General features: G+C 44.2%; 1 protein-coding gene across 1 annotated transcript in view; it reads right to left on the bottom strand.

Moving 5' to 3' along the window:
- The window catches only part of PAPSS1 (3'-phosphoadenosine 5'-phosphosulfate synthase 1), a gene marked incomplete in the record, with an annotated part of 841989 nt that overhangs the window by 619892 nt on the left and 197393 nt on the right, over window positions 1-24704 (bottom strand). Inside the window, 1 exon segment of the mRNA XM_044061294.1 lies at window positions 9136-9274. Coding sequence (XP_043917229.1) covers window positions 9136-9274 — 139 coding nt within the window.

Raw genomic sequence — 24704 nt, 5'->3', positions numbered from 1 at the left:
ATCCATAACAGCTGTACAGAGAAGTGTTGACTGGTTGTTTAGATAATCTGCCATGCAGCCAGATTTAGAGTCTTGAGATGGCTGTGTAGAATCTGATTGTTTTGCTGCGTCAGCAGGTGAGGAATTTGAGGTAAAATCCATGGTGGGCCTTGAGCCATGTTCCTTAATATTGGATACCAGTGTTGGCGTGGCCAGTCTAGAGCAATGAGTATCATTTGTGGCCTCTCTAATCTGGCTTTTAGCAGCACCTTTGCCAGAAGAAGCAGTGGAGGAAAGGCATACAACGTTAATGTTTTCCAACTGAATGAGAGGGTGACCACTTTCCAAGCTAGTGTGTGGTATGTCCTTGTGCAAAACTTTCGCAGTTGGTAGTTTTGGGGGGAGGCAAACAGATCTATGTCTGGGCTCCCCCATTTTTGAGTTATCATTGTAACTACTTGTGGGTCTAGTTTCCATTCGTGAGGATCCATGATATTTCTGCTTAGTTCGTCTGCCAATGTATTTTTCTTTCCTGGCAGGAATTTTGCTTGTAGTTGAACTTGGTAGGTCAGTGCTGTGTTCCACAAGGACATTGCTTGCCTGCATAGGGGGTAGGAATGTGTGCCCTTGTTTGTTTATGTACCACATCACTGTGGTGTTGTCCGTCTTTATTAGAATTTGTCCTGGATATAGGAGGTCCTTGAAAGCTGTTAGGACATTTTGTACAGCTAGCATCTCTTTTTGATTGATGTGGAGATGCATTTGATCTGCAGACCATTTGCCCTGAATACACTGTCCTGCCATGTGTGCTCCCCAGGCGTAATCCGATGCATCTGTTGTCATTGTTTGCCTGGCTGTGGGCAAGGTGAAAGGTTGACCCTTGTTGAGGTGACATGCCTGAGCCCACCATAGAAACTCCTGTTGAAGGCAGGGAATTAGTGGTATTATTGTTTCTAAGCTGTGGCTGTGTTGAGTCCATACGCTTTTCAGGTACCACTGTAATTTCCTCATACGCAGTTTGGCATATGGTATTAGTAGTATGCAAGATGCCATGAATCCCAAGGCCTGCAGAATTTTTCTTGCAGGGAGTTGGGTCTTTCTTGCCATCATTTTGAAGTATTGAGTCAGTTGTCCTTGCTTGTCTGGCGTGAGATAAGCCATCTGGGCCATTGTATTTAAGATAGCACCCAGGAATATTATGTCTTGTGAGGGCACTAGTTTTGACTTCTTTTCATTTACTGTGTACCCTAGGCAACTTAGTAGGTTTTTTACAAACGCCAGATGTTTTAAAAGAATGTCCTTGCTGTCTGCTTGAATAAGGCAGTTGTCCAGGTATAGATATATTTGGATTCCTTTTTGTCTGCAGTATGCAATTACTGGTGCCAGGCATTTTGTGAAGATCCTGGGTGCAGTAGATAAGCCAAAGGGCAGTGCAGAGAATTGATAATGAGTTGTACCTGCTATAAATCGGAGGTATCTTCTGCAATTTTGTCTGATAGGGACATGCAGGTATGCCTCCTTGAGGTCCAACGTTACTAGCCAAGCCTTCTTGCCCAGCATGGGAAGAAGCTGCTGTAGTGTGAGCATCTTGAATTTGGGTACTTCCAGGTATGTGTTTAGAATTGAAAGGTCCAGAATGGGTCTCCAGGCTTTGCCCTTTCGGGGAACCATTAAGAGTCTTGAGTAAAATCCTTGTCCTTGTTCCTATGTAGGAACCTGTTGAATGGCTCTCATGTCCATGACTGCTGTAATTTGTCTTTGAGCCTCTGCCCATTGATTTGATGGCAGGTTTGGCATTTCTTTTATCCTTGGTAAAGTGTGAAAGTGGAACCTGTATCCTTGAGTTACAATATTTAGGACGCATTTGTCTTTTGTGATGATGTGCCAATTGCCTGCAAAAAGTGCAAGTTTTCCTCCCAAGGGAGCTGCCAAGAGTGATTTGCTGGCAGTCTGAGGGGTAAGTCATTGTGATTGTCTTCTGATAGTTTGACACCGGTCTTCTCCTTTCTGGGTTGTGGCACCCCATTGTCGTGGCTTGTAAGAGCCTTGTGGCTGACCTCTGTCCCTTGGGCGTCTGTATTTGCCCCTCTGTGGTCTGTCAGAAATTGGAAAGGACCAGTTTTTGGTTGGCCAATTTCTGCTGAAACGAGGAGGTTGAACCTGTAAAAAATCCTTGACCGTCTGCATAGATTTTGCCTTATCCTCCATTTTCTTTAAAACCTCTTCTGCTTTCACACCAAATAAAACATCCTGCTGTAATTATGAATATTTGCCTATTAATGAAATTATATATAGCCACAAATTGGTTGAACCCAGCCCAGACATCGTGGGAAAATTTCAGATTGTTGGCAATAAAACACATCTTAGCGCATAAACTGTTAATTAGTGATCACAAGAAAAATATCAACAACATAAAAATCTGGGAGCAAATTTTTAATATTATTTTGGCTTAAGAGGCTACTATCCACTTTTTCTCGGGAACCAGAATATAGTCTAAATCAACCTTAGATTAGATAGAAAATGTACAGAAAAGACAGATTTGTTGGCTTGGATTTGTTAATGTTGGATTTTTTTTTTTTTATTATTTTCCTTTTGATTGTTAGTGCTGTACCTTAAATCAATACATGAGGTTGATATATATGTGAAATTAACCAATGGAAGCATTTTGTATATATTGTGTATAATGTGTGAATTTGTAATATGGTTGTGAAAAATAATAAAAAATGATTATTGAAAAAAAAAAAAAAACATCCTGCTGTAAGGGTGCATCCAATAACTTTGCTTTAACATGATCAGGTAAAGTTTGTTCTTTTAACCAAGCATGCCTACGAATGACAGACCCTGTTATAGCTGCTCTGCAAGAAGCTTCCAATGAATCAAATCCACAGTGCAAAGTATGTTTTCCCACTTGTTCTGCTGCATGCAACAAATCTTGCATTTCCTTGTAATCAGGTTGCTCTGTATGTGTGCTCATTTTTTGTTTTAATTGAGACAACAAATATTGTTGATATTTCAGCATGTGAAACTGGTAATTTAAGGCCCTCATAGCTAGAGTAGCTGAGGTATATACTTTCTTTCCCCATCTGTCTAGTGCTCTAGAATCCCTTTCAGATGGTACAGGATTTTTAGCAATAGAGGCCTTAACCCCTTTGGGACCCTGGGAAATGGTTTCTGGGTCAGCAACAGGGCTTTTAAATAGGAATTTATGTGAGTCAGGGACTCTGTAGTATCTGTCTGGTTTGGCTGGTGCAGGAGGTAATGAATCTGGGTTAAGGCTAGATTCTGAATAAACATCATCCACAATGTCTAACACAGGTGGAATAGCAAGGGTCTGTGCTGGGGTAGTAAGAGGAACTCTCGGAGCCTTTTCTTAGAATCAGAGTAATCCTGGCCTTCCCAGTGGAAATGTTCCCTCATGGTATGTAAAGTTTCCCCAAAAGAGTAGTCTTCTGGGGGAGATGCTGAAGGAATAGACTCTTCAGCATCAGAGTCTTCATAAGGGGGAAAAGAGTACTCCTGTTCCTCAGAAGAATCTGAGGAAATGGAAACCTGGTCAGAGGAAGCGTAGTCCTCCTCCTGTCTAGGCCTTTTGTCAGGTGGGGGATGGGAACCCCTGATTAGGATAATTAAGTCTTCGGCCATCTTAAGCATCTGTTTCTTAGGCATGGGGCCTTGCACTGGAGACTGCTGTATAGGCTTCCTTACTTTTAATGGAGTTTTCAGTTTTGCATAGGATTTAATAGTAAGTGTAGTCGGTCTGAAGACACCTTCAGCAACTGACGGCCTTCCAACTGCACCAGAATCCCCTTCAGCCATGGAGTCGGAAGGGCCTAAAGATAAAGGCTCTGGAGGCCCTGTAATCCCCGCTTGGGAATCGGATGCAGGCTGGGGTTCTAAATCAGCGGTCGTCAGGGGCTGCGTAGGCGCCTCACTGAAAACCGGAGAACCGGCGACTGGCCTAGCAGAGGCCTCGGTGTCTGGTTTGGGTCTTGTCTGCCTGTCCTTATCTTTGCGCTTTTTATGCATCCCGGTTGTCGGTTGCTCTGACGGCATGGTATAATTAAATTTTCTACCAAAATAATGTCGGGCGAAATCAAACTGACGTTTAATAGTTTGTTTGTTAAACCTACCACAAAACCGACAACCTGTGATGTCGTGGTCTGGGCCTAGGCAAGGGATACAATAAGAGTGAAAATCCTTATGAGGTATTTGCTTCCCACAAGAAATGCAATTATTAACTTTTTCCTGACATCGGACTGAGGCAAGAAAAGGTTCCCCCATGGGGTACTTAGCTTTATTGAAGACTTCGGTCTGCAATTCGATTTTAAAATCTCAGGAGTCGGCCGACCGGCACTTGCGAACCGCTTCTGCTTCGGGCACTGCATGGCAAGAAAGACTGAAGAAAATGGCGTCAGTTGCCTCTTTTATACCCCTGTCGCACTGACATCAGGGAAGAAGCGTCAGCAACCGACGCCGGACCAAGACTTTGGAACTTGGGCCGACTGCGGGACCGCCTGACGGCAGATAACCCAAGTGTGATGACTGCAGCAATGTAACACGATGAACATCTGCACCTCCTTTATAATCTTGCAAAATCTAGCCAAGAAGTCCAGCAGAAGGCAAGAAAGAAATCTCCAAACAAAGAAAAAAAATAACCTCCAACATTCCTCCAAACACTTTTGGAAAGAGGTTAACCAACTTACAGGAAGAAAACCTCCACATGGTACCCAGTCTAAAAACACCATTCAATGCGATACAGCAAAACATTCTACAGATCATACATTGTCCACTTCACCTCAATTCATCTCCCTCTTCCACTTCGAATGCATATGTCCCAAAGTCACCTCTATTCTACTTGAAAATATTTCCATTGACACCCCACTGGTCTGACAACATAAACGCCTGATTCATACATCATTGCAGACATCATCTACGTCCCTCTCACCCACATATATAATCTACGTCTTACACAAAATATCATGCCACAGATTTGGAAAACTGCTCTAATTAAACTCCTCCTAAAGAAATCCAACCCAAACTATACCTCTCACTTCTGTCCACTATCCACCCTCCCAAGTGTGGGCAAACATCTTGAAAAGACAGTCTTTCCCCAGCACTCCTCTACATCTAGCAGTCCCACCTGCTCTTCTCCAAACATGGATTCTGGCCTGGAAGAAGTACTACAGCAGCACTTTGGTCTCTAGCTGAAGATATCCTGCTAAACTCTGATAATGGCCTCCTTAAAAGTGCCCTGTTTATACAACTGACAAAGCCATTTGACCCTCAGTGACCACCATCTCCAAAACAAACTGAAACTGATATCAGTCCAGACACCACTCCCTGTTTTAAAACATTCCTCACTGACAGACACTTCAGAGTTAAAATAGGATCCTCCCAATCTGAATCTGCACGTATTACCAAAGGTGTACCACAAGGATCCATTCTTGTCCCCCTCGTCTCCTTCTCTCCATATTCATTAACAAACTTCCTTATGACCTCCCCCATTTCCCAGTTATTCTCTATCCTGATGACGTGGTCATTTACTAATCAAGGTCACTCACACATACATTCAATGCCAACTCCAGTTGGACTTACACGAGCTACACAGATGGTTCATAAGCAATAAACTACTTCTTAACCCCACTAAGACCAAAGCTATGCTTTTTGGAACGCCACAGAAAATTCACCAAGCACCTTACTATCTTTTGCCTACACAACCATTCAAAAGGAGCAACCTCCACCTTCAAATACCTAGGACTCTGGCTTGATCAGTCACTAAACTTCGATTTCCACAAAGATAAAGTGAGAGCTAAAATAACCCCCCTCCTCTTTTGAACCAAAAAGATCTTCCCTTTTCTATCTCAACCAGCCACAGTAGCCATTGGCAAAGGAATTCTCTTTTCTCAACTTAAATATGGGCTCCCAATTTTTGCTTCTGCCTCCAAGAAAAACAATGCCATAGTCCAGACAACTTCTAACAGCAACTGCCGATTCTTAATAAACTCACATCTCTGTGAGCCTCACTGTATCACCCTAGAAAAAGTCAAATGGCTACCCCTAAAACCAAGACCTAACCTACTTTTAGGATAGAAGAGTGGTGCAAAATCTTACCATAACGATACAGGTCCTTCTCTTCTCTGTTGCAGTATTCATAACATGTGGGAGTTCCCCACCATAGGTGACCCAAGGTCGACCAGTATACAAAAAACTTACTACTGTAGGGAGAATGGTACATCGCACTTAGGTTGCGATCTGACATTAGCCATAAAAATGACGTACGCATGCACCATCTTCAGAACTGACTGCCCCAGGAGGAATGTCACCCTAAGGAAGTAGGGTAAGAATCATCCAAGAAGAAGCAAGGCCAGGGGTAGGGTGGGAGGGATAGGAATACTGCAACAGAGACAAGAAGGACATCTATCGTTATGGCAAGATTTTACACAGCTATTCTATGTCCTTCTATTCATATGTTGCAGTAGTCATTACATGAGGGAGAATGCCAAAGCTCATGAAGTAAGGGAGGAAGGTGCAGCAGAGGAGCTTTCCAGGAAGCCCTGCAGTATGGTTCTGGCAAATCCTGCTCTAGACTTAGAAATGACATCTCATAATGTTTGGTGAAGGTATGGACTGAGGTCCATGTAGCGGCTTCAAAAATTCAATTAGTGTGCAATCCCTTGAAAAAGGCCCCAGATGAGGCAATAGCCCTGATTGAATGAGCCCTAACAGGGGAATGGAGAGTCTTATCATGGTGAATGTAGCAGAGGGAAATAGTCTTGGAATCCAGAAGGAAAGTGTCTACTTGGACACAGCCCGCCCCAGAGCCCTGGGGTGGTAATAAACAAAAAGCTGTTCAGACTTTCTAACAGCCTTTGTCTTATTCAAATAAAATCTAAATTGCCTGTGGATATCTAAAGCATGGAGGACCCTCTCACTAGGGTTCTGGGGAGAAGGGAAAAAGGGTAGCTAAGTGCATATACTGATTTAGAGATAGGTCATTGACTACCTTAGGCATAAATGAGGGTTTTGTGTGCAGGAAGACCCTGTCTTTGTGAAAGATCAGAAAGGGTAAAGATACCAAAAGTGCCTGTAGCTCAGACACTTGTGTGACTGAAGTTAAGGCTAGGAGTAACATAGTTTTCCAGGAACAGTACTAAAGAGAAGCTGAGGAAGCTAGCTTGAAGGGTGGGGGAGTTTCCAAAACAAAGTTAAGGTCCCAGGGAGGCACAACAGGTTTCCTGGGAGGTCTAATGTGTAGGACACCTTAAAGAAATTGTTTTGCCTCAAATCTGCTAGCTAAGGGGGGAGATACAGGCAGACAGGCAGATATAGCTGACATATGAGCTTATACTGAAGAGTAAGCCAAACCAGTGTTGAGCAATTCGCACAAATAAGTCAAAACCAGGGGAATTTCCACTGAAAATGGGTCCCGATTTTGTTTCAGACACCAGATTGAAAACCTCTTCCATTTTGCTAAGGAATATTTTCTGGTATTTGTTTCCAGGCCTCCTGCAGAACTGTAAACACATCCTCCAAGAACAGGTGTCTGAAGGGATTAGTACCCTATCACCCACAGGGTAAAATGAAGCGTCGCCAAGTGGGGATGGATGAGTGTCCCTTTGCCTTGTGTGAGGAGGTCCACTCTGTGAGGTAACTTGTGGAGAACACCTTTGGCTAAATGCAGGAAGAGAGGGGAACTAGTACTGTCTTGGCCAGAAGGGAATCACCAGCAAGATTTTCAGTTTGTCTTGCTGAATTTTGGACAGGACTTTTAGGATGAAAGGAAGGGGAGGGAATGCATAAAGAAACATCCCCATCCAAAAGAAAGGGCATCCACTTTCCAGACTACAAGATGGGGTTCTCTGGCACAAAACTGTGGAAGTTGTCTGTTCATGGGGGAGGCAAAAAGGTCCATTTGAGGACTACCCCACTAGTAGACAATATCTAGAAATGCATCCCTCTGAAGCATGCATTCATGAGATGGTGTTTGGGACCTGCTCAGGTAATCTGCCATACAATTTTGAGTGGATGGGATATACACTGCCTGAAGGGTTACCTGGAATTTTACTGCCAACTTCCAAGCCTAAAGAGCTAAGCCTGCATAATAGATAGGATTTGGTTCCCCTGTTTGTGCACATATCAGAGGACTGTCATATTGTCTGTGAACAGCTTTAGAGGTCCTGGTTGGAATTAGGGGTGGAAAACGGCCAATGGCAGTGTCCTCATCTCCCTTGCACTGATGTGTTCCTTCAATTCAAAGGGAGACCAGATTCCTTGTACTTTCAGGTGGCTGAAGGATGCTCCCCAACTTACATTTCAGGCATCTGTGCAGATCTCTTGAGGAGCAGGAGGGTATAAGGGTAGTCATGGGTTGGGTGACACAATGTATCCACCACTGAACTTCTCTCTTCAAACAGGGGATGAGGGGAATGAAGAATTCTCAGGGGTGCTGGTGTTACATCCATACTGATTTTACACACCATTGCCATTTTGTCATGTGGAGATTCGCTAAGGGAAACATTGGAATGGTGGATGCCATGAGGCCTAAGACCCTTAGGAATGCTCTGGCTGTAATGTGGTAAACCAATAGAATGTTTTGGAAGTAAGAGATGAGGTCCTGTACCTTTTGTGGTGGACGTGAGATGCTCATAAGATCTGTATGTATTCTACATACAAGGAACATTTAATCTTGTGCAGCAGCGAGAAGTCATTTTTAAGTTTATGGTGAACCCTAAATTTTGTACAAGTCTGATGGTAAAGACAAAATTTAGTTCCAACTCCTCTGTGAAGGTAGCTAGAAGGAGAAGGTAGTCTAAATACGGAAAGCTGTGTATTTCCTGGAGTCTGCAGTGGGCAATCACAGGAGCAAGGCAGTTGGTGAAGACCCTAGATGTGGTAGAAAGCCCAACAGACAAGGCACAGAACTGAAAATGCCATGATGATACAGAAAAGGGTAAAAACTTCCTGTAGTTGGGATGGATGGGAATGTACAGATATGCATCTTTGACATCCAATATAATCATGAAGGCTTGAGGCAGAATGAGTGGGAACAGAGTCTGGAAGGTCAGCTTAATTAACAGCAGAGGGCTTAAAACACTTTCAAAAGGAGTCTAAAAATCAACACAGACAACAAATTCTTCACACATATATCAAATGTACCTTTAATTTCCCCTGCCCTGGCCTTCTTGTACAACCCTTTCACATCTCTTTCTTCACAAATGTGCAAAGGGGCATTCACAAACACTTCAAAGAATGGCAGGTTTGCATGTTCATGAATCTTTCTGGCATTGTCACGATCCTGCAAATACACAAAAAAATTGTCAATGTTTACATTTACTCAAATAATAGTAGGTGGTTAACAATGGTGTAGCTATTTATCCATAAAGAAGGGACATCTAGGCCTTATCAGAAGATAACAGGCTCAAAATAAATGTAAAAATAAGCAGTACAAGCATAAGGTAGACTGTAAGCAGAAAGAAAACTTTCACTTTACTTTTATTTTACTCATTTAAAGACCAGGTGAGTGGTTCAGTATTCAGCAGATCCTTTCCAGGAAAGATCGATGTCAAAGCAAAACAATACATATATCACTGTTAAAATAAAGACTAAAACACCATTTTTTTTCTTTTAATTACTAAGTAATCACATATAATAATGTCAACAACATATAAAATGAGGAAAGCTCTGCACAGCAATTAAATGGAAAAAGGCATGCCCTAGGGCGGCGTCCTCCCTGTCCTCCTCTGCCATGGAAGGACTGGTTGTCCGGAGCAGGCTGGGATTGCTGTGACTTCCGGAACCACATCTTCTTCTGACCCTTTTGGTTCCTAGAATAGGGCCTCTGGGGTGCAGAGAAGCAGATTCCGACGGCAGACAGCATCTTCCCGTCCTTCTCGCTCTGGGTCAAAGTATCGCGAACCGTTTTGCCAAAGAGGGCAGAACCATCGAAGGGGGCGTTCGCAAATGACGCCTTGAAGGGCTCAGAGAAATCGCAATGACGGAGCCAGGCCTGATGTCTAGTAACTAGGCCTGCCCCTGCGGCTCTAGCGGCACCTTCCGTAGCATGGGACAGTAGCCGCATAGATGTATTAGTTATGGACCTGAGAGTGGCCATGCGGGTGGAGTGCAGCACTTTGTCCTCCTCCGACATGGACTCTGGGGGGATGCAGCGTATTCTTTTATAAGATCGCGCTGCATCCTAATCACATGTGCCAGGTAGTTCAGCGCCCTCACAGAGAAGGTCGCTGAACTAAACATCCGCTTCCCCAAACGGTCCATCATCCGAGACTCTTTGCTCGGGGGATGGACTGAGGGACTCTCCTGAGCAAGTTCCCTCTTGGTGGCTGCCGCCGTCAACATGGCATCTACCAGAGGCCCCTTACTCCAATGGGCACGGTCAGCCGGGGGACTGAGAATACGGTCGGGCCTTTTTGGAATTGGCTCCACGGTGTCCGGTTCCTTCCACGCCCTGGTGGTAATGAGGTCCACCAGGGGGTCGGCAGGAGGGGACACCCAAGAGGTAGACGGGCCCGCTTCAAATGCCTCCAAGAACACGGACTCGTCCGAGGAAGACTTGGGGCAGACCACCCCTTATGCGGAGCATTTCCATGATGTCTCCAAATGAGACATCCTCGGGGTGATCTTGGGAGCCTTCCCCTTCCTCCAAGTCCGTGTCTTCTGTGAGAGACTCAGGAGTCAATGTGCCTCCTTTTGCACGTATGTTTGCGGGAATATCCTCCAGGGGCTGTCAGAGGACTCCTGCAAACAGTGACCTGTTCCAGGAACAGCTTGGGGCAAAGGCGGGCTGTCCCAAGGGCCGGATGGTTGAAGCCTGACCCAGTGCAGATGGAGCGCGGGACGGAGCCGAAGCAAGTGCCGGGGTCCAGAGACCCTCAACAGGGCCCTCTCCACTACATCAAAAGCGAAGGAGCCGACCTCGACCAAAGGATCCGACAATCGGCTCCCCTCGGATCCGAGAGTGGATCGGAGCGGCCGGCGCCGGATCCGAAGGACAGCGCTCCGACACAGGCGGCGCCGAAGGAGCACTGATCCCCGGATCCGGCTCGGATCCAGGCTCCGAGGTCGGATCCGAAGCACTCGAGGGCAGGGTCGGATCCGGTACCAAGTACTATCGGCGCCGACCCACCCCCGGCTCCGAAGCTGCTCGGCTCCAACTGCTCCGAACCCGAGTAGCGGGTCTGAGAAGGAGCAATTGGCTTAAAGAAAGGGGTCGAGCTCCCCCCCAGAGGGGGGGAGGCAAGAGCACTCCCATCTGCATCTGGGCCTGGATGAACCTTCTCATCATCTGGTCCAGATCAGCGTCTGACAGGCTATAGGTCGATCTCGACGAGGCTACCGAGGTAGGCCTAGAGTGCCTCCTGGATAGCCTCGGCGGAGATCAGGTCTCCTCCTCCTCAGGTCCCGGTGAAAAACACACAGGTGACCGGGCCGAGGAGGGAGAACCAGCAGACAAGGAGGCCGGAGGAGAAGCCCGCTTGGCTGGCGGGGCCGAAACAGAAGTCTCGGCCCGCCGCTTATGGTGCTTCTCCCTCCGGTCCTTCTTTCTAGCTTCCCTCTCCTCCGAACCACTACAGGGAGGTTGAGTCCCAGGAGGAGGAGGGGAGCGAGAGGAGACAACCGTCAGCAGTTACCCGAAGGAGTGGAGGCCGGAGCCGAGTCCGGTGGCAAAAGACCCGCCAAGACAAGCTTGGACCTCCGCTCCTTCAATGCCCTGGGGTTGAACCCTGCACAAATGGAACATCCAGACGTGAGGTGTTCAACCCCAAGGCATCTAACGCACCGAGTGTGGCCATCAGCCGGGGAAAGCTTATGGCCACACTCGGAGCATTTAGAAAACACAGCTTTGGGTTGTTCAGACATCCCAAAGTACAAAAAAAAAAAAAAGTTACTTAAACTAAGGTTAAAAGCAAAAGTAACTAAAGCACACAACAGGCCCAAACACACACTACGCTACCAGCGAGGGGAGGGAAAGTAAAATTAAATTTAAAACACTAGAAAGTATAATTAAGTAATAGGGAAACCTAAACTTTCACTCAACTTTCACACAAAAATCCAAATTTCAACACTCTAAACACTAGAAAAATGCACTTAGCTGAAGAGCTTAGGAACACAAATCTGGTCACCAGCGCGGCAAACAAGATCTGAGGTCATGTAGGGACAGCAGGGCATTATGGGCGAGGGGAGGAGCGGAGAGCTTGGATCCATAGCTGGTAAACCATGCCGGTTCGGATCCGATGTCGGATCCATAACCCACAGGTTGCAGACAAATGAATCTCCTACTTCAGATCAATGCTTCTTGAAAGCTAATCTGCAGCAAAAATCAGGTGAAAAAAATAGAAATTCATGTAGCAAAATCACAGCACAGAGTTTCAATGAACATCAAGGTAAAGTGTTACAGCTGTACAAGCCAAATATTTGAGACTCACTTGAATAGTAACAAGAATACATATACAAGACAGAATCATGAATAGTCAACTACTACAGATGGCTGCCATAAAATGAGTGAACACAAACCACAACGTAAATTATTTGCAAATGTACCTGAAGCTGAATATATACAACACTGACTACCAGCACAGCAAAGTCCTTTTCAAAAGCACAATACAAAAACAGAACACCACCAATAAACTGTGGTTTTCTAAAGCATAGCCAAACAGTACACTCTCGCTGTACTGATGAATTAAATAAAAAGGCCAATACATTCATGTCTACAGCTAGTGAGGTTTGGATTTATTGGTCTGAGTGTCTTCATAAAAACTTAAAAAGTAAAAAGTCAGCATTCAGAAGCCATGTAGCTGAAACAATATCCTTAAGTGGTCATCTGTATATATCCCATGGCTAGCCACTATAGGAGGTTTAAGGTATTACACACTGCAGACACTACCTTGGCTGGGTCTTTCTTGTAAGTTTTACTAAATGGTTTGTCTGGGTGATCTTTTTATCCTTTTTGTTTATATACCCACATATACAGAGACAGGTGTGTGTGTATGTGTGTGTGTGTGTGTGTGTGTGTGTGTGTGTGTGTGTGTGTGTGTGTGTGTGTGTGTGTGTGTGTGTGTATGTGTGTGTGTGTGTGTGTGTGTGTGTATGTATGTGTATGTATGTGTGCATATATATATATATATATATATATATATATATATATGTATGTATGTATATATATATATATATATATATATATATATATAGAGAGAGAGAGAATTATATAGATAGGAATATTGTGATTAGTGTACAAAACAGATTACAGGGCCAGAATGACCTTTACTCCATGAATGGGACTAAGGGATTTCTACTGTAGGATGCCAAGTGCACCTGCTTCCATGACACTACTTATTAAGCCAACACTCATTTACTTTCTGCACAGAATACATCAGTAAGACAATACTGTATTAGTAATGCTACAATAACAAAGCTACGTATATAAATGTTCTCTCTTTCTTCTAACATATATTGTACATACTATACTAATGGTCTGCAAATATGAATATTTTAATTTGAAAAACATGTATTTTTTTAACACTTTAATGCAATTTTAATGCAAGTTTACCTATTATTTGTTTCTCCATTACTTCTACTTGTTTTTCTTGTACTTTTGTACACAGGTCATGACTGAAAAGGGTCAGTACACCAACCATAACCAAACTGTCAAACAAATAAATAAAACAAATAAATGGGTAGGTACACTGCTTATTATATTAAAGTCAGGGTCTTTCCCCAGTTTCAGACATTAAGTTTTCACCAACACAATATTACATGTTATTCAAATGGCTACAGATCAAGATCACATGGAGAGAAGATCCATGTAATGAAGCAACTGTTTATCAAGGCAATGAAATTAAAATGCATCCTTTAGCAGTTTCACATCATGCTTCAATGGAATATTCTGTAGTTAAACTACTACCCTCTGTTTGAAAAAGCAGCCAAGCTTTTGTACAAGTTTTCTCAAACAAAGGGATTTTGCTAATCAGTAAAAGGAGTTGAAAAAGAGAACTTTAAATTTGTCAGTCAAAACAACAGCACTACACTGGGACCTGCTTAAGGCAAAGCAAACAAAAGTGATGACGCACACTTCAAAAATGATAGCAGATTTGAGAATGGTGATAAAACAATTAAAAGACAAGTTAGATAAAACTACAGTTGTGTAAGTAAACTAACCATGACAGTAGATGTTTAAATGATCACTGCTGTAGTAGCCTTAGCTATATGGGTTATATCCTGCATAGGATAGAACATCATCCCAGCTTCCAAAGCTTCAGGTCATCTTCCATGAACCCAAACAGTTACTCTGCTCAAGCTAAGTGGACTAAAGACATGTTTGGGTATCAAGCACTTCACAGCTTTCATGCCGATAGAGAGAGGAAGGCTGAGCCCGAAAAGAATAATGCTTAGAACAAAAATGTGTCCAAACCCTGGTATAAACAATACAAAAAACAAAGGGGGGGTGGAGGGAGGAAGTGACTACTGCAGCAGTGATCATTCAAATATTTACCATTCTGGTAAATTTACTTACCCAGCTGTCTTATGTTCATCATACTGATCACTGCTGCAGTAGCCTTAGCTATAAGAGTATATTAACCTATCTTATAACATTTGGGAGGTGGAAAGGGAAGGGTCCAGAAGCCTTAGAGAATGGTCCCATAAAAGCCTAAAGCAATACCTAGAGAAGGAATCAAGCTTGTAAATGTATGAACAGAGGACGAAGTTGTTGCTTCTAGAATATTTCTAGAATCCAACCCGTTCCAAAAAGCCACAGATGAGGCCAAGACCCTAGTAGACTGGGTTTAACCCTGCCTGGAACACTTTTGTTGTGGTATAACAAAAGGTAATAGCCTGAGACAACTATTTGGAAATGATCTATTTTGACACAGGTTGTCCCTTCTTTTTGCCTTCACAAGAAATGAACAACTGATCTGGTCCTACATGTCTTTTTATGTAGGTCATACCACTAGAGAATTATATAAACAAATATATGAGCACAAGTATACAATTCAGGTAGGGGATGAAAAATGCACTTGACAAACACCGTAAGACTAGTAAATACAAAGCAGACTACAAGTTTATGGTTTTGGATCAAATACAAGAGTTTGCAAAACTGTTTAATGCTGAAGATGAATAAGGGTGATGTGAATATCTGTGGCAGGTAAAATTAAATGCTTGCTATCCACCAGGATTGAACAACAGGGAAGATTTTGTTGTTTATCTGAAGAAGAAAGGGTTAAAACATTAATGTGCCCGAAAAAGGTGTTTTCCATGTATTTGTATATTTAAATATGTTTTTAACATTACATTATTCAGTCTGAAGAAGTCTCGTATAAGGAGATGAAAGCACTTACTGAACTGACATTTTAATAAATTTTGCTTGATTTTATTTTGCTGTTTTTTGTGGACTTCTCATACTTCAATACATCTTGGGGGATTTCCTACAAATCTTCAGAAGTATCCTGGATATTAGTGGAAAGGGTGGAAAAGCATATAGGAACATTCCTGCTCAAAGGCAGAGAAAAGGCATCTGTCTTCTAGGCCTTCTTGCAAAAGGCATCTGTCTTCCAGGCCTTCTTGCATTAAGTCCTGGAGCACAATCTTGCCAGCTGATTGTTCAGAGAGGAGACAAGTAGGTCTATTTGAGGAACTTCCCACAGAAGTATCAAGTCTTGGAAGATTTAGTTTCCATTTGTGAGGATCTGCCCTTGTCCTGCTCAGCTTGTCTGCCACACAATTTTGCTGTGATGGAATGTAGGATGCCTACAGAATGAGACTGTACCAACCAACCAACTATGCTATATCTCAAGCCAAGATGGCTAGCCTGAAAACAGGGTATGACTTTGTTCCCCCTTGCTTGTTGATGTACTACATGACTGTGGTACTGTGTTCCAGGGGACCAAAGCCGATTCATAGATTTGATTGCCTTGATCAGTCAAGCATCTCTTTTATATTTATGGGCTTTCATCTGTCCTTGGTGTCTCACGCACCTTGCACTTTTATCCCTTCCTGCTCCACAAACTGCTCCCAGAGCAAAGTCCACGGCATCTGTGGTGACTGATGGACTGCGTTGGATTAGGGAGGGATAAGGGCAGACCTAAGATTTAGGGAAAATTGTATTCTTTACCAAGTGATTTCTCCTCTGACAAAACCCCAGCACTAGGATTTGAAAAGACAAAGGATGTTAGTGTTGGGACCAGAGAGACTTGATATACAACTGCATCTTTCTCATCTGGAGTCTTGCCAGTGGTAATGTGAGAATTGCAGATGTCCAGAGAGACAAAATCCTAAGGTATTCCCCATGCAGTGAATGAAGTCTGAGTGAAAACCTTAGGAACAGATCTAGATATAGACCTATTGTTGCCTGTGGAAGAAAAGCTCTTTTAACTGAGGTGTCTAGCTGATACACCAGGAGCATAATCCTGTGTGGAGTCAAAAAAGGCTCTTTAATACTTTCGTGGAAACCCAGTTTGTGCAGGAGATCTCTCATCCAAGTGACAGACTTCCGAAAGACTCTGGAAAGATAAGCATATCACCTAAATAGGAAAAAAAATGCAATGAGCTGTAACTGGAGCTAGACACTTTGTGAACACTCTTGATGCAGTAGATAGTCCAAAGGGTATGGCAGAGAACTGATAATTGGATCCAGACAACAAAACCTTAAGCAACAGATGATATCTGGATCTACAGGATGTGATGAGCATCTTTTAAACCTACTGTTACCAGGAAACTTAAATGAGGTAACAGGTTGTGAAATGATGGCTTTTTGAACTTTGGCATTATTGCAAACAACTTTAGGAAATAAAGATCTAAAACTGGTGTCCAAACATTTTCGTTCTTTGGCAGTAGAAACATTCTTGAATAAAAAACCTTTCCCAACCTGGGAAGAAAGAAATGGTTCTATCACTCCCTGGGACAGCATGTGTTAGAAAGACAGGGGGAAATAAAGGATTTTGGTCTGGTGTGTGAGGAATTATCCCCTGGAAAGGAGGAATTTCCTTCCACTGTAACCTTAATGAATGATCTTCAAAACCCATTTGTCTGAAACTCTGTTGCCAAAGAGAAAAGTGGAGAATTACACTTTACGTAAGGAAAAAGGAATTGCCAAGGTGGGAGGGGGACAATGTCCATTAAACAGTCATTCTAACTTGTTGGACTGTCCCTGGTTCTGGGAGGTTCTTGAATTATTTTTGCCCCCCCCCCCTTGCCATTTCTTCTTAAATGTCTGTTAACCCACGTTTTGTTGAGACTGTTTATTTAATTTTTTTTGTCAAAACTGAATGAAGGTTAGAGAATCCCTTAGAAAAAAGTTGTTGTTCTGTCTTTCGGCTTTTTCCTGGTTGCAAAATCTTACAGATTCCCTGCATTAACAATCTCTGCAGCACAGGAACCAAAAACTAAATCTCTATTTAAAGAAGAATTTAAAATCTTAGTTTACACATTTATACATCATCTCAGAGGTTCTGAAAACGCAGCCTTGAAAGAACCTACTCAAACAGTACCAGTGGCCATAGCAGTGGAAGTAGTATCAAATGAGTCATACACATATTGTAAACAATTAGTGGTGACTTGTAAAATAGAAGAAATTAAATTATTTAAAGCAGATTTTTCCTCAAGAGAAGAAACTGCAGACTAAACATTCCTCGCAATTAACAAGCAATCAGAATAAACTAACATACGAGCCTGACAATTCAAAATTCTGAAAGTTAAAGTTGCAGAAGCATACACTTTTTTCCCCTTACTTTTCAATACTCTTCCCATCACTGTCAGAAAAAGTAGGACTGGAATTGACTAAATATTTAGCACAAGTAGGATTAACTAAAGCTTTAGCTGTTGCTGGGTCAGGTTTGAGAAGACTGTACAAAAACTTAAGACTGAGGAACTTTATATATTCTATCTGCCTTTTTAGGGGCCGCTATCTATCAGGAAAATTAAAGGCAGCGAGTAACACACACACACCCTTCAAAACTGACAAAACTGAAGGAAATGATGAAGGTTCTGAAAATTCCTTCTGTAACAGCTCATAGCATGTTCTGAGAGACTGAGAAACCTCAGTGTTCTCCCAAGTGAAATATTGGCACATTCTGGGCACAGTCTCAGAAAAACAGTGCATCCCCCACAGAGAGAACCAGAAACTGAGCTCTCCTCTGAGTCTAAATCAGAAAACTGAACAGAAAATCCTGTATCTATCCCTTCATCTTCCTGTCAGATTCAGAATCTTGAATCTCTTCAGAAAAAGAGGTATCCCATGTTCTTTCACCAGAAACCACCTTACAAATGTATCAACAGCCTAAATTAAACACTGAGCAAAACACAGTAAACTTCTCCTGGCTCAGGAAATTTGAGGAGTAGATACATGCTTAGCGTTCTGATTTTTTTTTGACAAGAAAAATGGGGCCAACAGCGTTATTAATGGTGGCAGCAGCTTCCCCAGGGATGGGCACAGCATTCTGACTAAACAGGGAAGTCCTCCCTGTTCCCTCTCCCAGGACTAACAACACTGTCTCTCCCCTGCTGACTGAGGAGACCCCAACAGTCACAGTGATGTGTCAAACTGTTGTTCCATAGTGGCTACAGGTGCAACATCAGAGGGATCCAGGGTAAAAGATGAGTGGTCTGAAGAATAAGCTATGGCCACAACAGATTCACCCACCTGCTGCTGAGGCAAATTTCTAGCTTTCTGTGGTAGCATAGTCTCTTTGTTAAACTTTTTCTTTTGGTTGGTGGAAGAAGGGCAACCATGGAACAGACAGTCTGTTCCATGGTCAGTTCAAAAATGGTGCCACTTTCCTGCAGAAAACAAGCAGCAAAAGGCCAGAAAAATTTGAAGTCTTTAAAAGTCACCTTTTCACACAAAAAGAAATAAGAAGCACTTTAAAACACTTTACCAACCTTCTTCTTCTTTTTCTTCTTTCAGCTTTTCCTGGTTAGGGGTCACCACAGCAGATCACCTGTCCACTTAGGATTGGCAGTGGAGTTTTACAGTGTTGAGTTGCCAACCTCCATGACATAGCCCAACCTTTCACAGAAGGCACACACATGCACACAATCACACCTAGGGCCAATTTAGAGTGTGTCACTGCACAGAATGAAAAAAGCCAACTGAATCGAGTATAAAGTTTATTACACAAAACAAACCACCGGTGGTTTGTTTTGTGTAATAAACTTTATACTCGATTCAGTCTGTCTGACTTCTGAGTTATCAGTCGGAGGGTCTGGTGGTCGTGGTGTGTTTATTTTCTTGGCTTCAATTCTTTGGATATTTCTCCAATTTAGAGTGTCTAATCCACCGACAGCATATCTTTGGATGTGAGAGGAAAGAGGAAACCCACGCGACCACAGGGAGGACATGCAGACTCCACACAGAAACCCCCCCCAACCCCCCCCCCCAGCTAAGGATAGAACCAGAGAACTTCTTGCTGTGAGGCGGCAACACTAACCGCTGCACCACCGCAGCACTTTACCAACCTCCATCCGTCTCGGATCTGAAGCTCAGTTCTCGGCTCAGAGAGCTCGGATCCGCAGAAAAGGGACCCGACAGACTCAAGGGTGCCATCGGCGCCGAAGCACTCGACTATCAGCGCCAACAGTCCCCCGGCTCCAACGCTAGTCAGCTCCGAAGACCCTGAACCTGGGAAGCGGGTCGGGGAAGGAGCAATCGGGACAAAACATTGGGTCGAGCTCCCCTCCGGAGGGGGGGGAGGCAGGAGCACTCCCATCTGCAGCTGGGCCTGGAGGAACCTTCGCATCATCCGGTCCAAGTCTGCATCAGTTAAACTTCTTGTGGACATAGAGGAGGCCACCGAGGCGGGACGGGAGTGCCGCCTCGATGACCTCGAAGGTGACCGGGCCTCCTCCTCCTCCTCCAGCCCCAGCGAGAAGCAGGGTGAACGGAGCCAGGAAGGAGAAGGCTCGGAGGTCTCGGGAGGAGAAGCCCGCTTGGCTGGCGGAGCCAATGCAGAGGCTTCGGCCCACTGCTTGTGATGCTTCTCTCTGCGCTTTTCTCTTCTGGCTTCCCTATCCTCTTGGCCTAAGGTGGGAGGTTGAGTCCCGGCCAAGGGAAGGGAAGTAGCAGAAGGCGCTGTCGCAGCCGTGGCAGGAGCCACAGGGGGACCGGAGGCCGGAGCCGAGTCCAGGGACAGAAGTCGCGCCAGAATTAGCTTCGACCTCCAGTCCTTGAGAGCCCTGGGGTTTAATGCTGCACAAATAGTGCAGCCAGATGACAGGTGTTCAACCCCAAGGTATAAAATGCACAGAGTGTGGCCATCCGCTGGGGAGAGCTTATGGCCACACTCGATACATTTAGAAAAAAATGTTTTGGGGGCCTCTGCCATGGTAAAACTAAAACACACTCACCAAAAAAGGGGGGGGGGGTAATACGAAAAAGGGAATCTAACGACTACTTTAAGGTAACTATCCTAAAACACACACTCAACAACTTCACACACAAACTTTAGCTAAATCCAAAAACAGAAAGATTTTTCTCACAGAAAAATGCTCTCTAAGGCCTGGAAGCTCAAGATCAAGCTGCTGGTATAACCGCGGCAAACTAGATCTGAGGTCAGAGAGGGATGGCAGGGGATTATGGGTAGGTGGGAGGAGCTTGGAGCTTGGATCTCAGCTGTTAGAAACAGTCGGCTCGGATCTGATATGGATCCGATAACCCATAGGTTGATGCACAAATGAAGTTAACTACTTCAGATTGAGAGGTACTGGTGGATAAGCATAAAGGAGACTGCAGAGCCAATCATGGACTAGAGCATCTCTCAGTGACTATTCCTTTGGCGGGTTCAGGACAAAGAACCCATTCCACTTGCTGTTGAGGGGAGAAGCAAATAGGTTGCAGCATGGTCATTCCCATTGATGGAAAATCCTCTCTGCTAATTTGGCATTGAGAGACCGCTCATGAGGCATCAGAACTGATCTGCTTAGTCTGTCCACAATCACGCTTGTTTTCCCTGCAGTGTGTTGCTATAAGAAAGTGACCAGAAGAGATCACCCACTGCTACACTTTCATTGCTTCTGAACAAAGCATGTAAGACTTGGCTCCTCCCTGTTTGTTGGTGCATCAGACCACTAACATTGTCTGTCTGAATAGCAATTGTCTGGGAAGGAGGAACATTTTGAAAGGCCTGCATCACTAGGACTGTCTTCATTTCCAGAATATCAATATGCGTTGTGGCCTCTTCAGGGTGACCACATACCTTGGACTGTCTTTTACAAATAGTGCCCCCACCACAGTTGGGAGGTATGCGTGGTCAGTGGCCGCGGGCAGGAAAGAACAAATGGATGGCCTTCAGAGAGTTTGAATGAATCCACCAAAGAAAATATCTCTTGCACATTTCTATGATCTTGACTGGAGCGGTTAAAGGATGCAAAGTCTATTGAAGAGTTTGCATGTGAAATCTGGCTAGAGGGATGAGGGTGAAAGCAGCCGCCATGAATCCCAAGGATTGTAAAATTAATCGTGCTGGAAGAGAAGAATGCTGTATTTTCTGACCTGGGATCTGAGTGTCTGGATTCGAGTTGGAGGAAAAGAAGCTATCTAAATGACTGTGTCCAGACGAGCACCTATGAACTTCAGACTTTGCATACATGCCAGTTGTAACTGTTGTAATTGACTGCAATGTCTAGACAAAGGCACAACTGGAGCAAGTGGTCTCTTGCCTGCAAGAGTTGATGCCTGTTTGGAGAAGTTAGGAGCTAGTCAGCTAGGTAAGGAAAATACTCAGAATCCTAACAGCCTCAAGAGAGCTGCTACCACCCCCACACATTTGGTGAACACCATGGAGGCTGCAGTGAGACCAACAGGTAATGCTCTGAACTGATAAGGACTGGCTCCCAGTCAGAAGTGCAGGTACCTTCTGGAAAGCTTGTGCATTTTGATATAATAGTATGCATCTTGAAGATCTATAGAACACATCCAATCATCCTTTTGCAGCAAAGACGGAATGGACTGAACCATGACAATCCAGAACTTTGAATACAGCACAAACTGATTTAATCTGTTGAGATCCAGCATAGGTCTCAAGTCCCCTGTCCTCTTTGGCACTAAGAAGAATCTTGAATAGGTCCTGGATCCTCTCTGGTCTGGGGTACCTTCTGTATAACTCTCTTTTTTGCAGCTTTTTTTTTTTTTATTTCTAATGCTGCTGCTTCCCTCTAATTGTGTGAAATTGGGGATTTGTTTCATTCTTGTAGGAGGACTATGGGAAAATGGTTTGATATAATCCTCTGCACCCAGGAATATTTTATTATGGACAGCCAGGCTCTTTGATTCAGAGACAAATGCCCCCTGACTGCCTCTAAAGGGGAGTAGTTTGGCCCCTTTACAGGAATACTGACAGGCCTTGTCCAAGGAGGAGTCCCAGAAGCTCTGGCTCTGCAGGCCACCTATGTCATGGGGGCGTCATCTTCAGTTTGAGTTCCCCTCCTCTGCCCATAGGACAACCATCTCCTCATGAGTCTTGAATAGAACCCTGGGATATACAGAAAGTACAGTTGTGTACACTTACCATAAATGTAGATGTTTGAGTGTATTCACTGTTGCAGTCCTAACCAATTGGTTATCCGGCTCCCGGTAGCCCTCAATCGGCCAGAATACCAAAAGTAAGTAAAAATGACGTCGGCTGTTGTTGGTTTTAAAGGATGTCAGGGCGCCCAATGCAAAAGGAGGCAGCCAACGTCACTTCCTCAGTCTTTCTTGCCATAACAGTCAGAAGCCCCCAGAAAACAAGACTTAAACCAAATATAGCCTGTACCTTAGGAAAAGAGAAAAGGGAGAAGGAGGGAGAGAAAGCAGGACTGCAACAGTGAATACACTCGAACATCTACATTTATGGAAAGTGTACACAACTGTACTATGTTCATCGTGTTTCACTGCTGCAGTCCTAACCAATGTGTTGATTACCAAAGTCCTGAGAAAAGGGAGGAGGAACCAACAGAATCAAGGACTGGAGATAATGCCCTGCAGAACAGCAGAGGCAAACCCTGCCATGGCTTTTAAAAACAAAGGCAAATTATAAAGCTTTGTGAAGGTGTGAACAGAAGACCATGTGGCATCTTCCAAAATGTCATTAGTAGGGACACCCCTTAAAAAGGCTGCAGAAGTGGAAGCTGCTGTAGTTGAGTGGGTCCTAACCCCTTGAAGAGGAACCTTGCCATGAAAGGAATAATAAAAAATAATACAATGGGCAATCCATTTAGAAATGGCTTGCTAAGAAATAGCCTTGCCCTGGGCTCCAGGGGAAAATCTGACCAATAGCTGAGCTGATTTCCGAAGGTCTTTAGTCCTGTCTAGGTAAAACCTGAGCTGTCCATGCACATCAAGAGAATGTCTCTCACCTCTATTTCGAGGATTAGGAAAAAAGGTAGGAAGGTGTATGGACTGATTAAGAGTCAGGCTAGAAACCACCTTAGGCAAAGGAGGGGTTGGTTCTGAGAGAGACCCTATCTGCATGGAAAATAATAAAAGGCTCCACAGCCATCAAGGCCTGCAGCTCCGAAACCCTCTTTGCTGAAGTTATAGCTAAGAGGAAGGCAGTCTTCCACAAGATGAACTTTAAATCTCCAGTGGCAGCTGGCTCAAAAGGAGGAAGAGTGAGTTTCTCTAGAACAAAATTAAGATCCCAGGCTGGAGTAGGCACCCTTCTGGGAGGTTTTAAGTTGCAAGCACCTCTGAGAAACATTTTCATCAGAGAATGAGAGAAAATGGGTTGTTCAAAAGAACAATGAGCAGAAATGGCTGAAGCATGGATCTTGATAGAGGAAAAAAGAAAGACCACCCTGAAGCAAATCAGCCAGGTATTCCAGGATCAGAGGAAGGGTAGGCTGAGAAGAAGATCCCCCTCTAGCTTGCATCCAAAGAGAGAATATTTCCCATTTGCCAGCATAAGACTTCCTAGTGCTAGGCCTCCTGGCCTCCTTCAGCATGTCAACCACCTGCTGGGACAGGGAAGAAGAATAGGATGGAGTGATACAATGAGCCAAGCTGCCAAATGGAGAGACAGAAGATGAGGATGTAGAACGTTTCCCCCTTCCTGAACCAAAAGATCCAGCCTCAGAGGAAGATGCCAAGGAGGAAATTGGGAGAGACTGCGAAGCAGTGGATACCAATGCTGTCTGGGCCAGTCCGGAGCTATGAGAATACTCCATGGTCGGTCGTTCGTCCCTGATCTTCAATAATACTCTAGGAAGAAGAGGAGGGAAGGCATAAACTAACAGCAGCATTCAAGGGAAGGACAGAGCATCCACTCTCCAGGCTCTGCTGTGATGCTGTCTGGTGCAAAAAAGAGGCAGAAGATGGATGTCTGGAGAGGAGAAGAGATCCACTTGAGGAGTGCCCCAACGCTGAATGATGCTGTAAAAAACTGCTCTGTTCAGCTGCCACTCGTGAGGATCCAGGGTCTGTCTGCTTAACTGGTCTGCCAAAACACTGAGCCTTCTTGGAAGAAACTGAGCTAGGAGATGCAGGCCAAGGGATGAAGCTATGGACTAAAGACTCCTGCTCTGTCTGCACAGGAGGTAAGAATGAGTCCCTCCCTGCTTGTTGATGTGCCACATGATTGTGGTGTTGTCTGTCCTGACAAGAAGGGTCCCCTGGAAAAAGAAGATGCTTGAAAGCTAGTAAAGCCTGCTGGACTGAAATCAACTCCTTTAAATTTATGTGCAGGTGCATCTGCTGGGCATTCCAACTTCCTTGTATGTATCTGCCATACAGATGAGCTCCA

Source organism: Protopterus annectens, chromosome 2.part0 (genome assembly GCF_019279795.1).
Source record: "Protopterus annectens isolate FY-2018-M chromosome 2.part0, PAN1.0, whole genome shotgun sequence".
Taxonomy (NCBI): domain Eukaryota; kingdom Metazoa; phylum Chordata; order Ceratodontiformes; family Protopteridae; genus Protopterus; species Protopterus annectens.
Note: the sequence above shows the minus strand (reverse complement) of the source record. Positions and strands in the feature narration are given on the sequence as shown.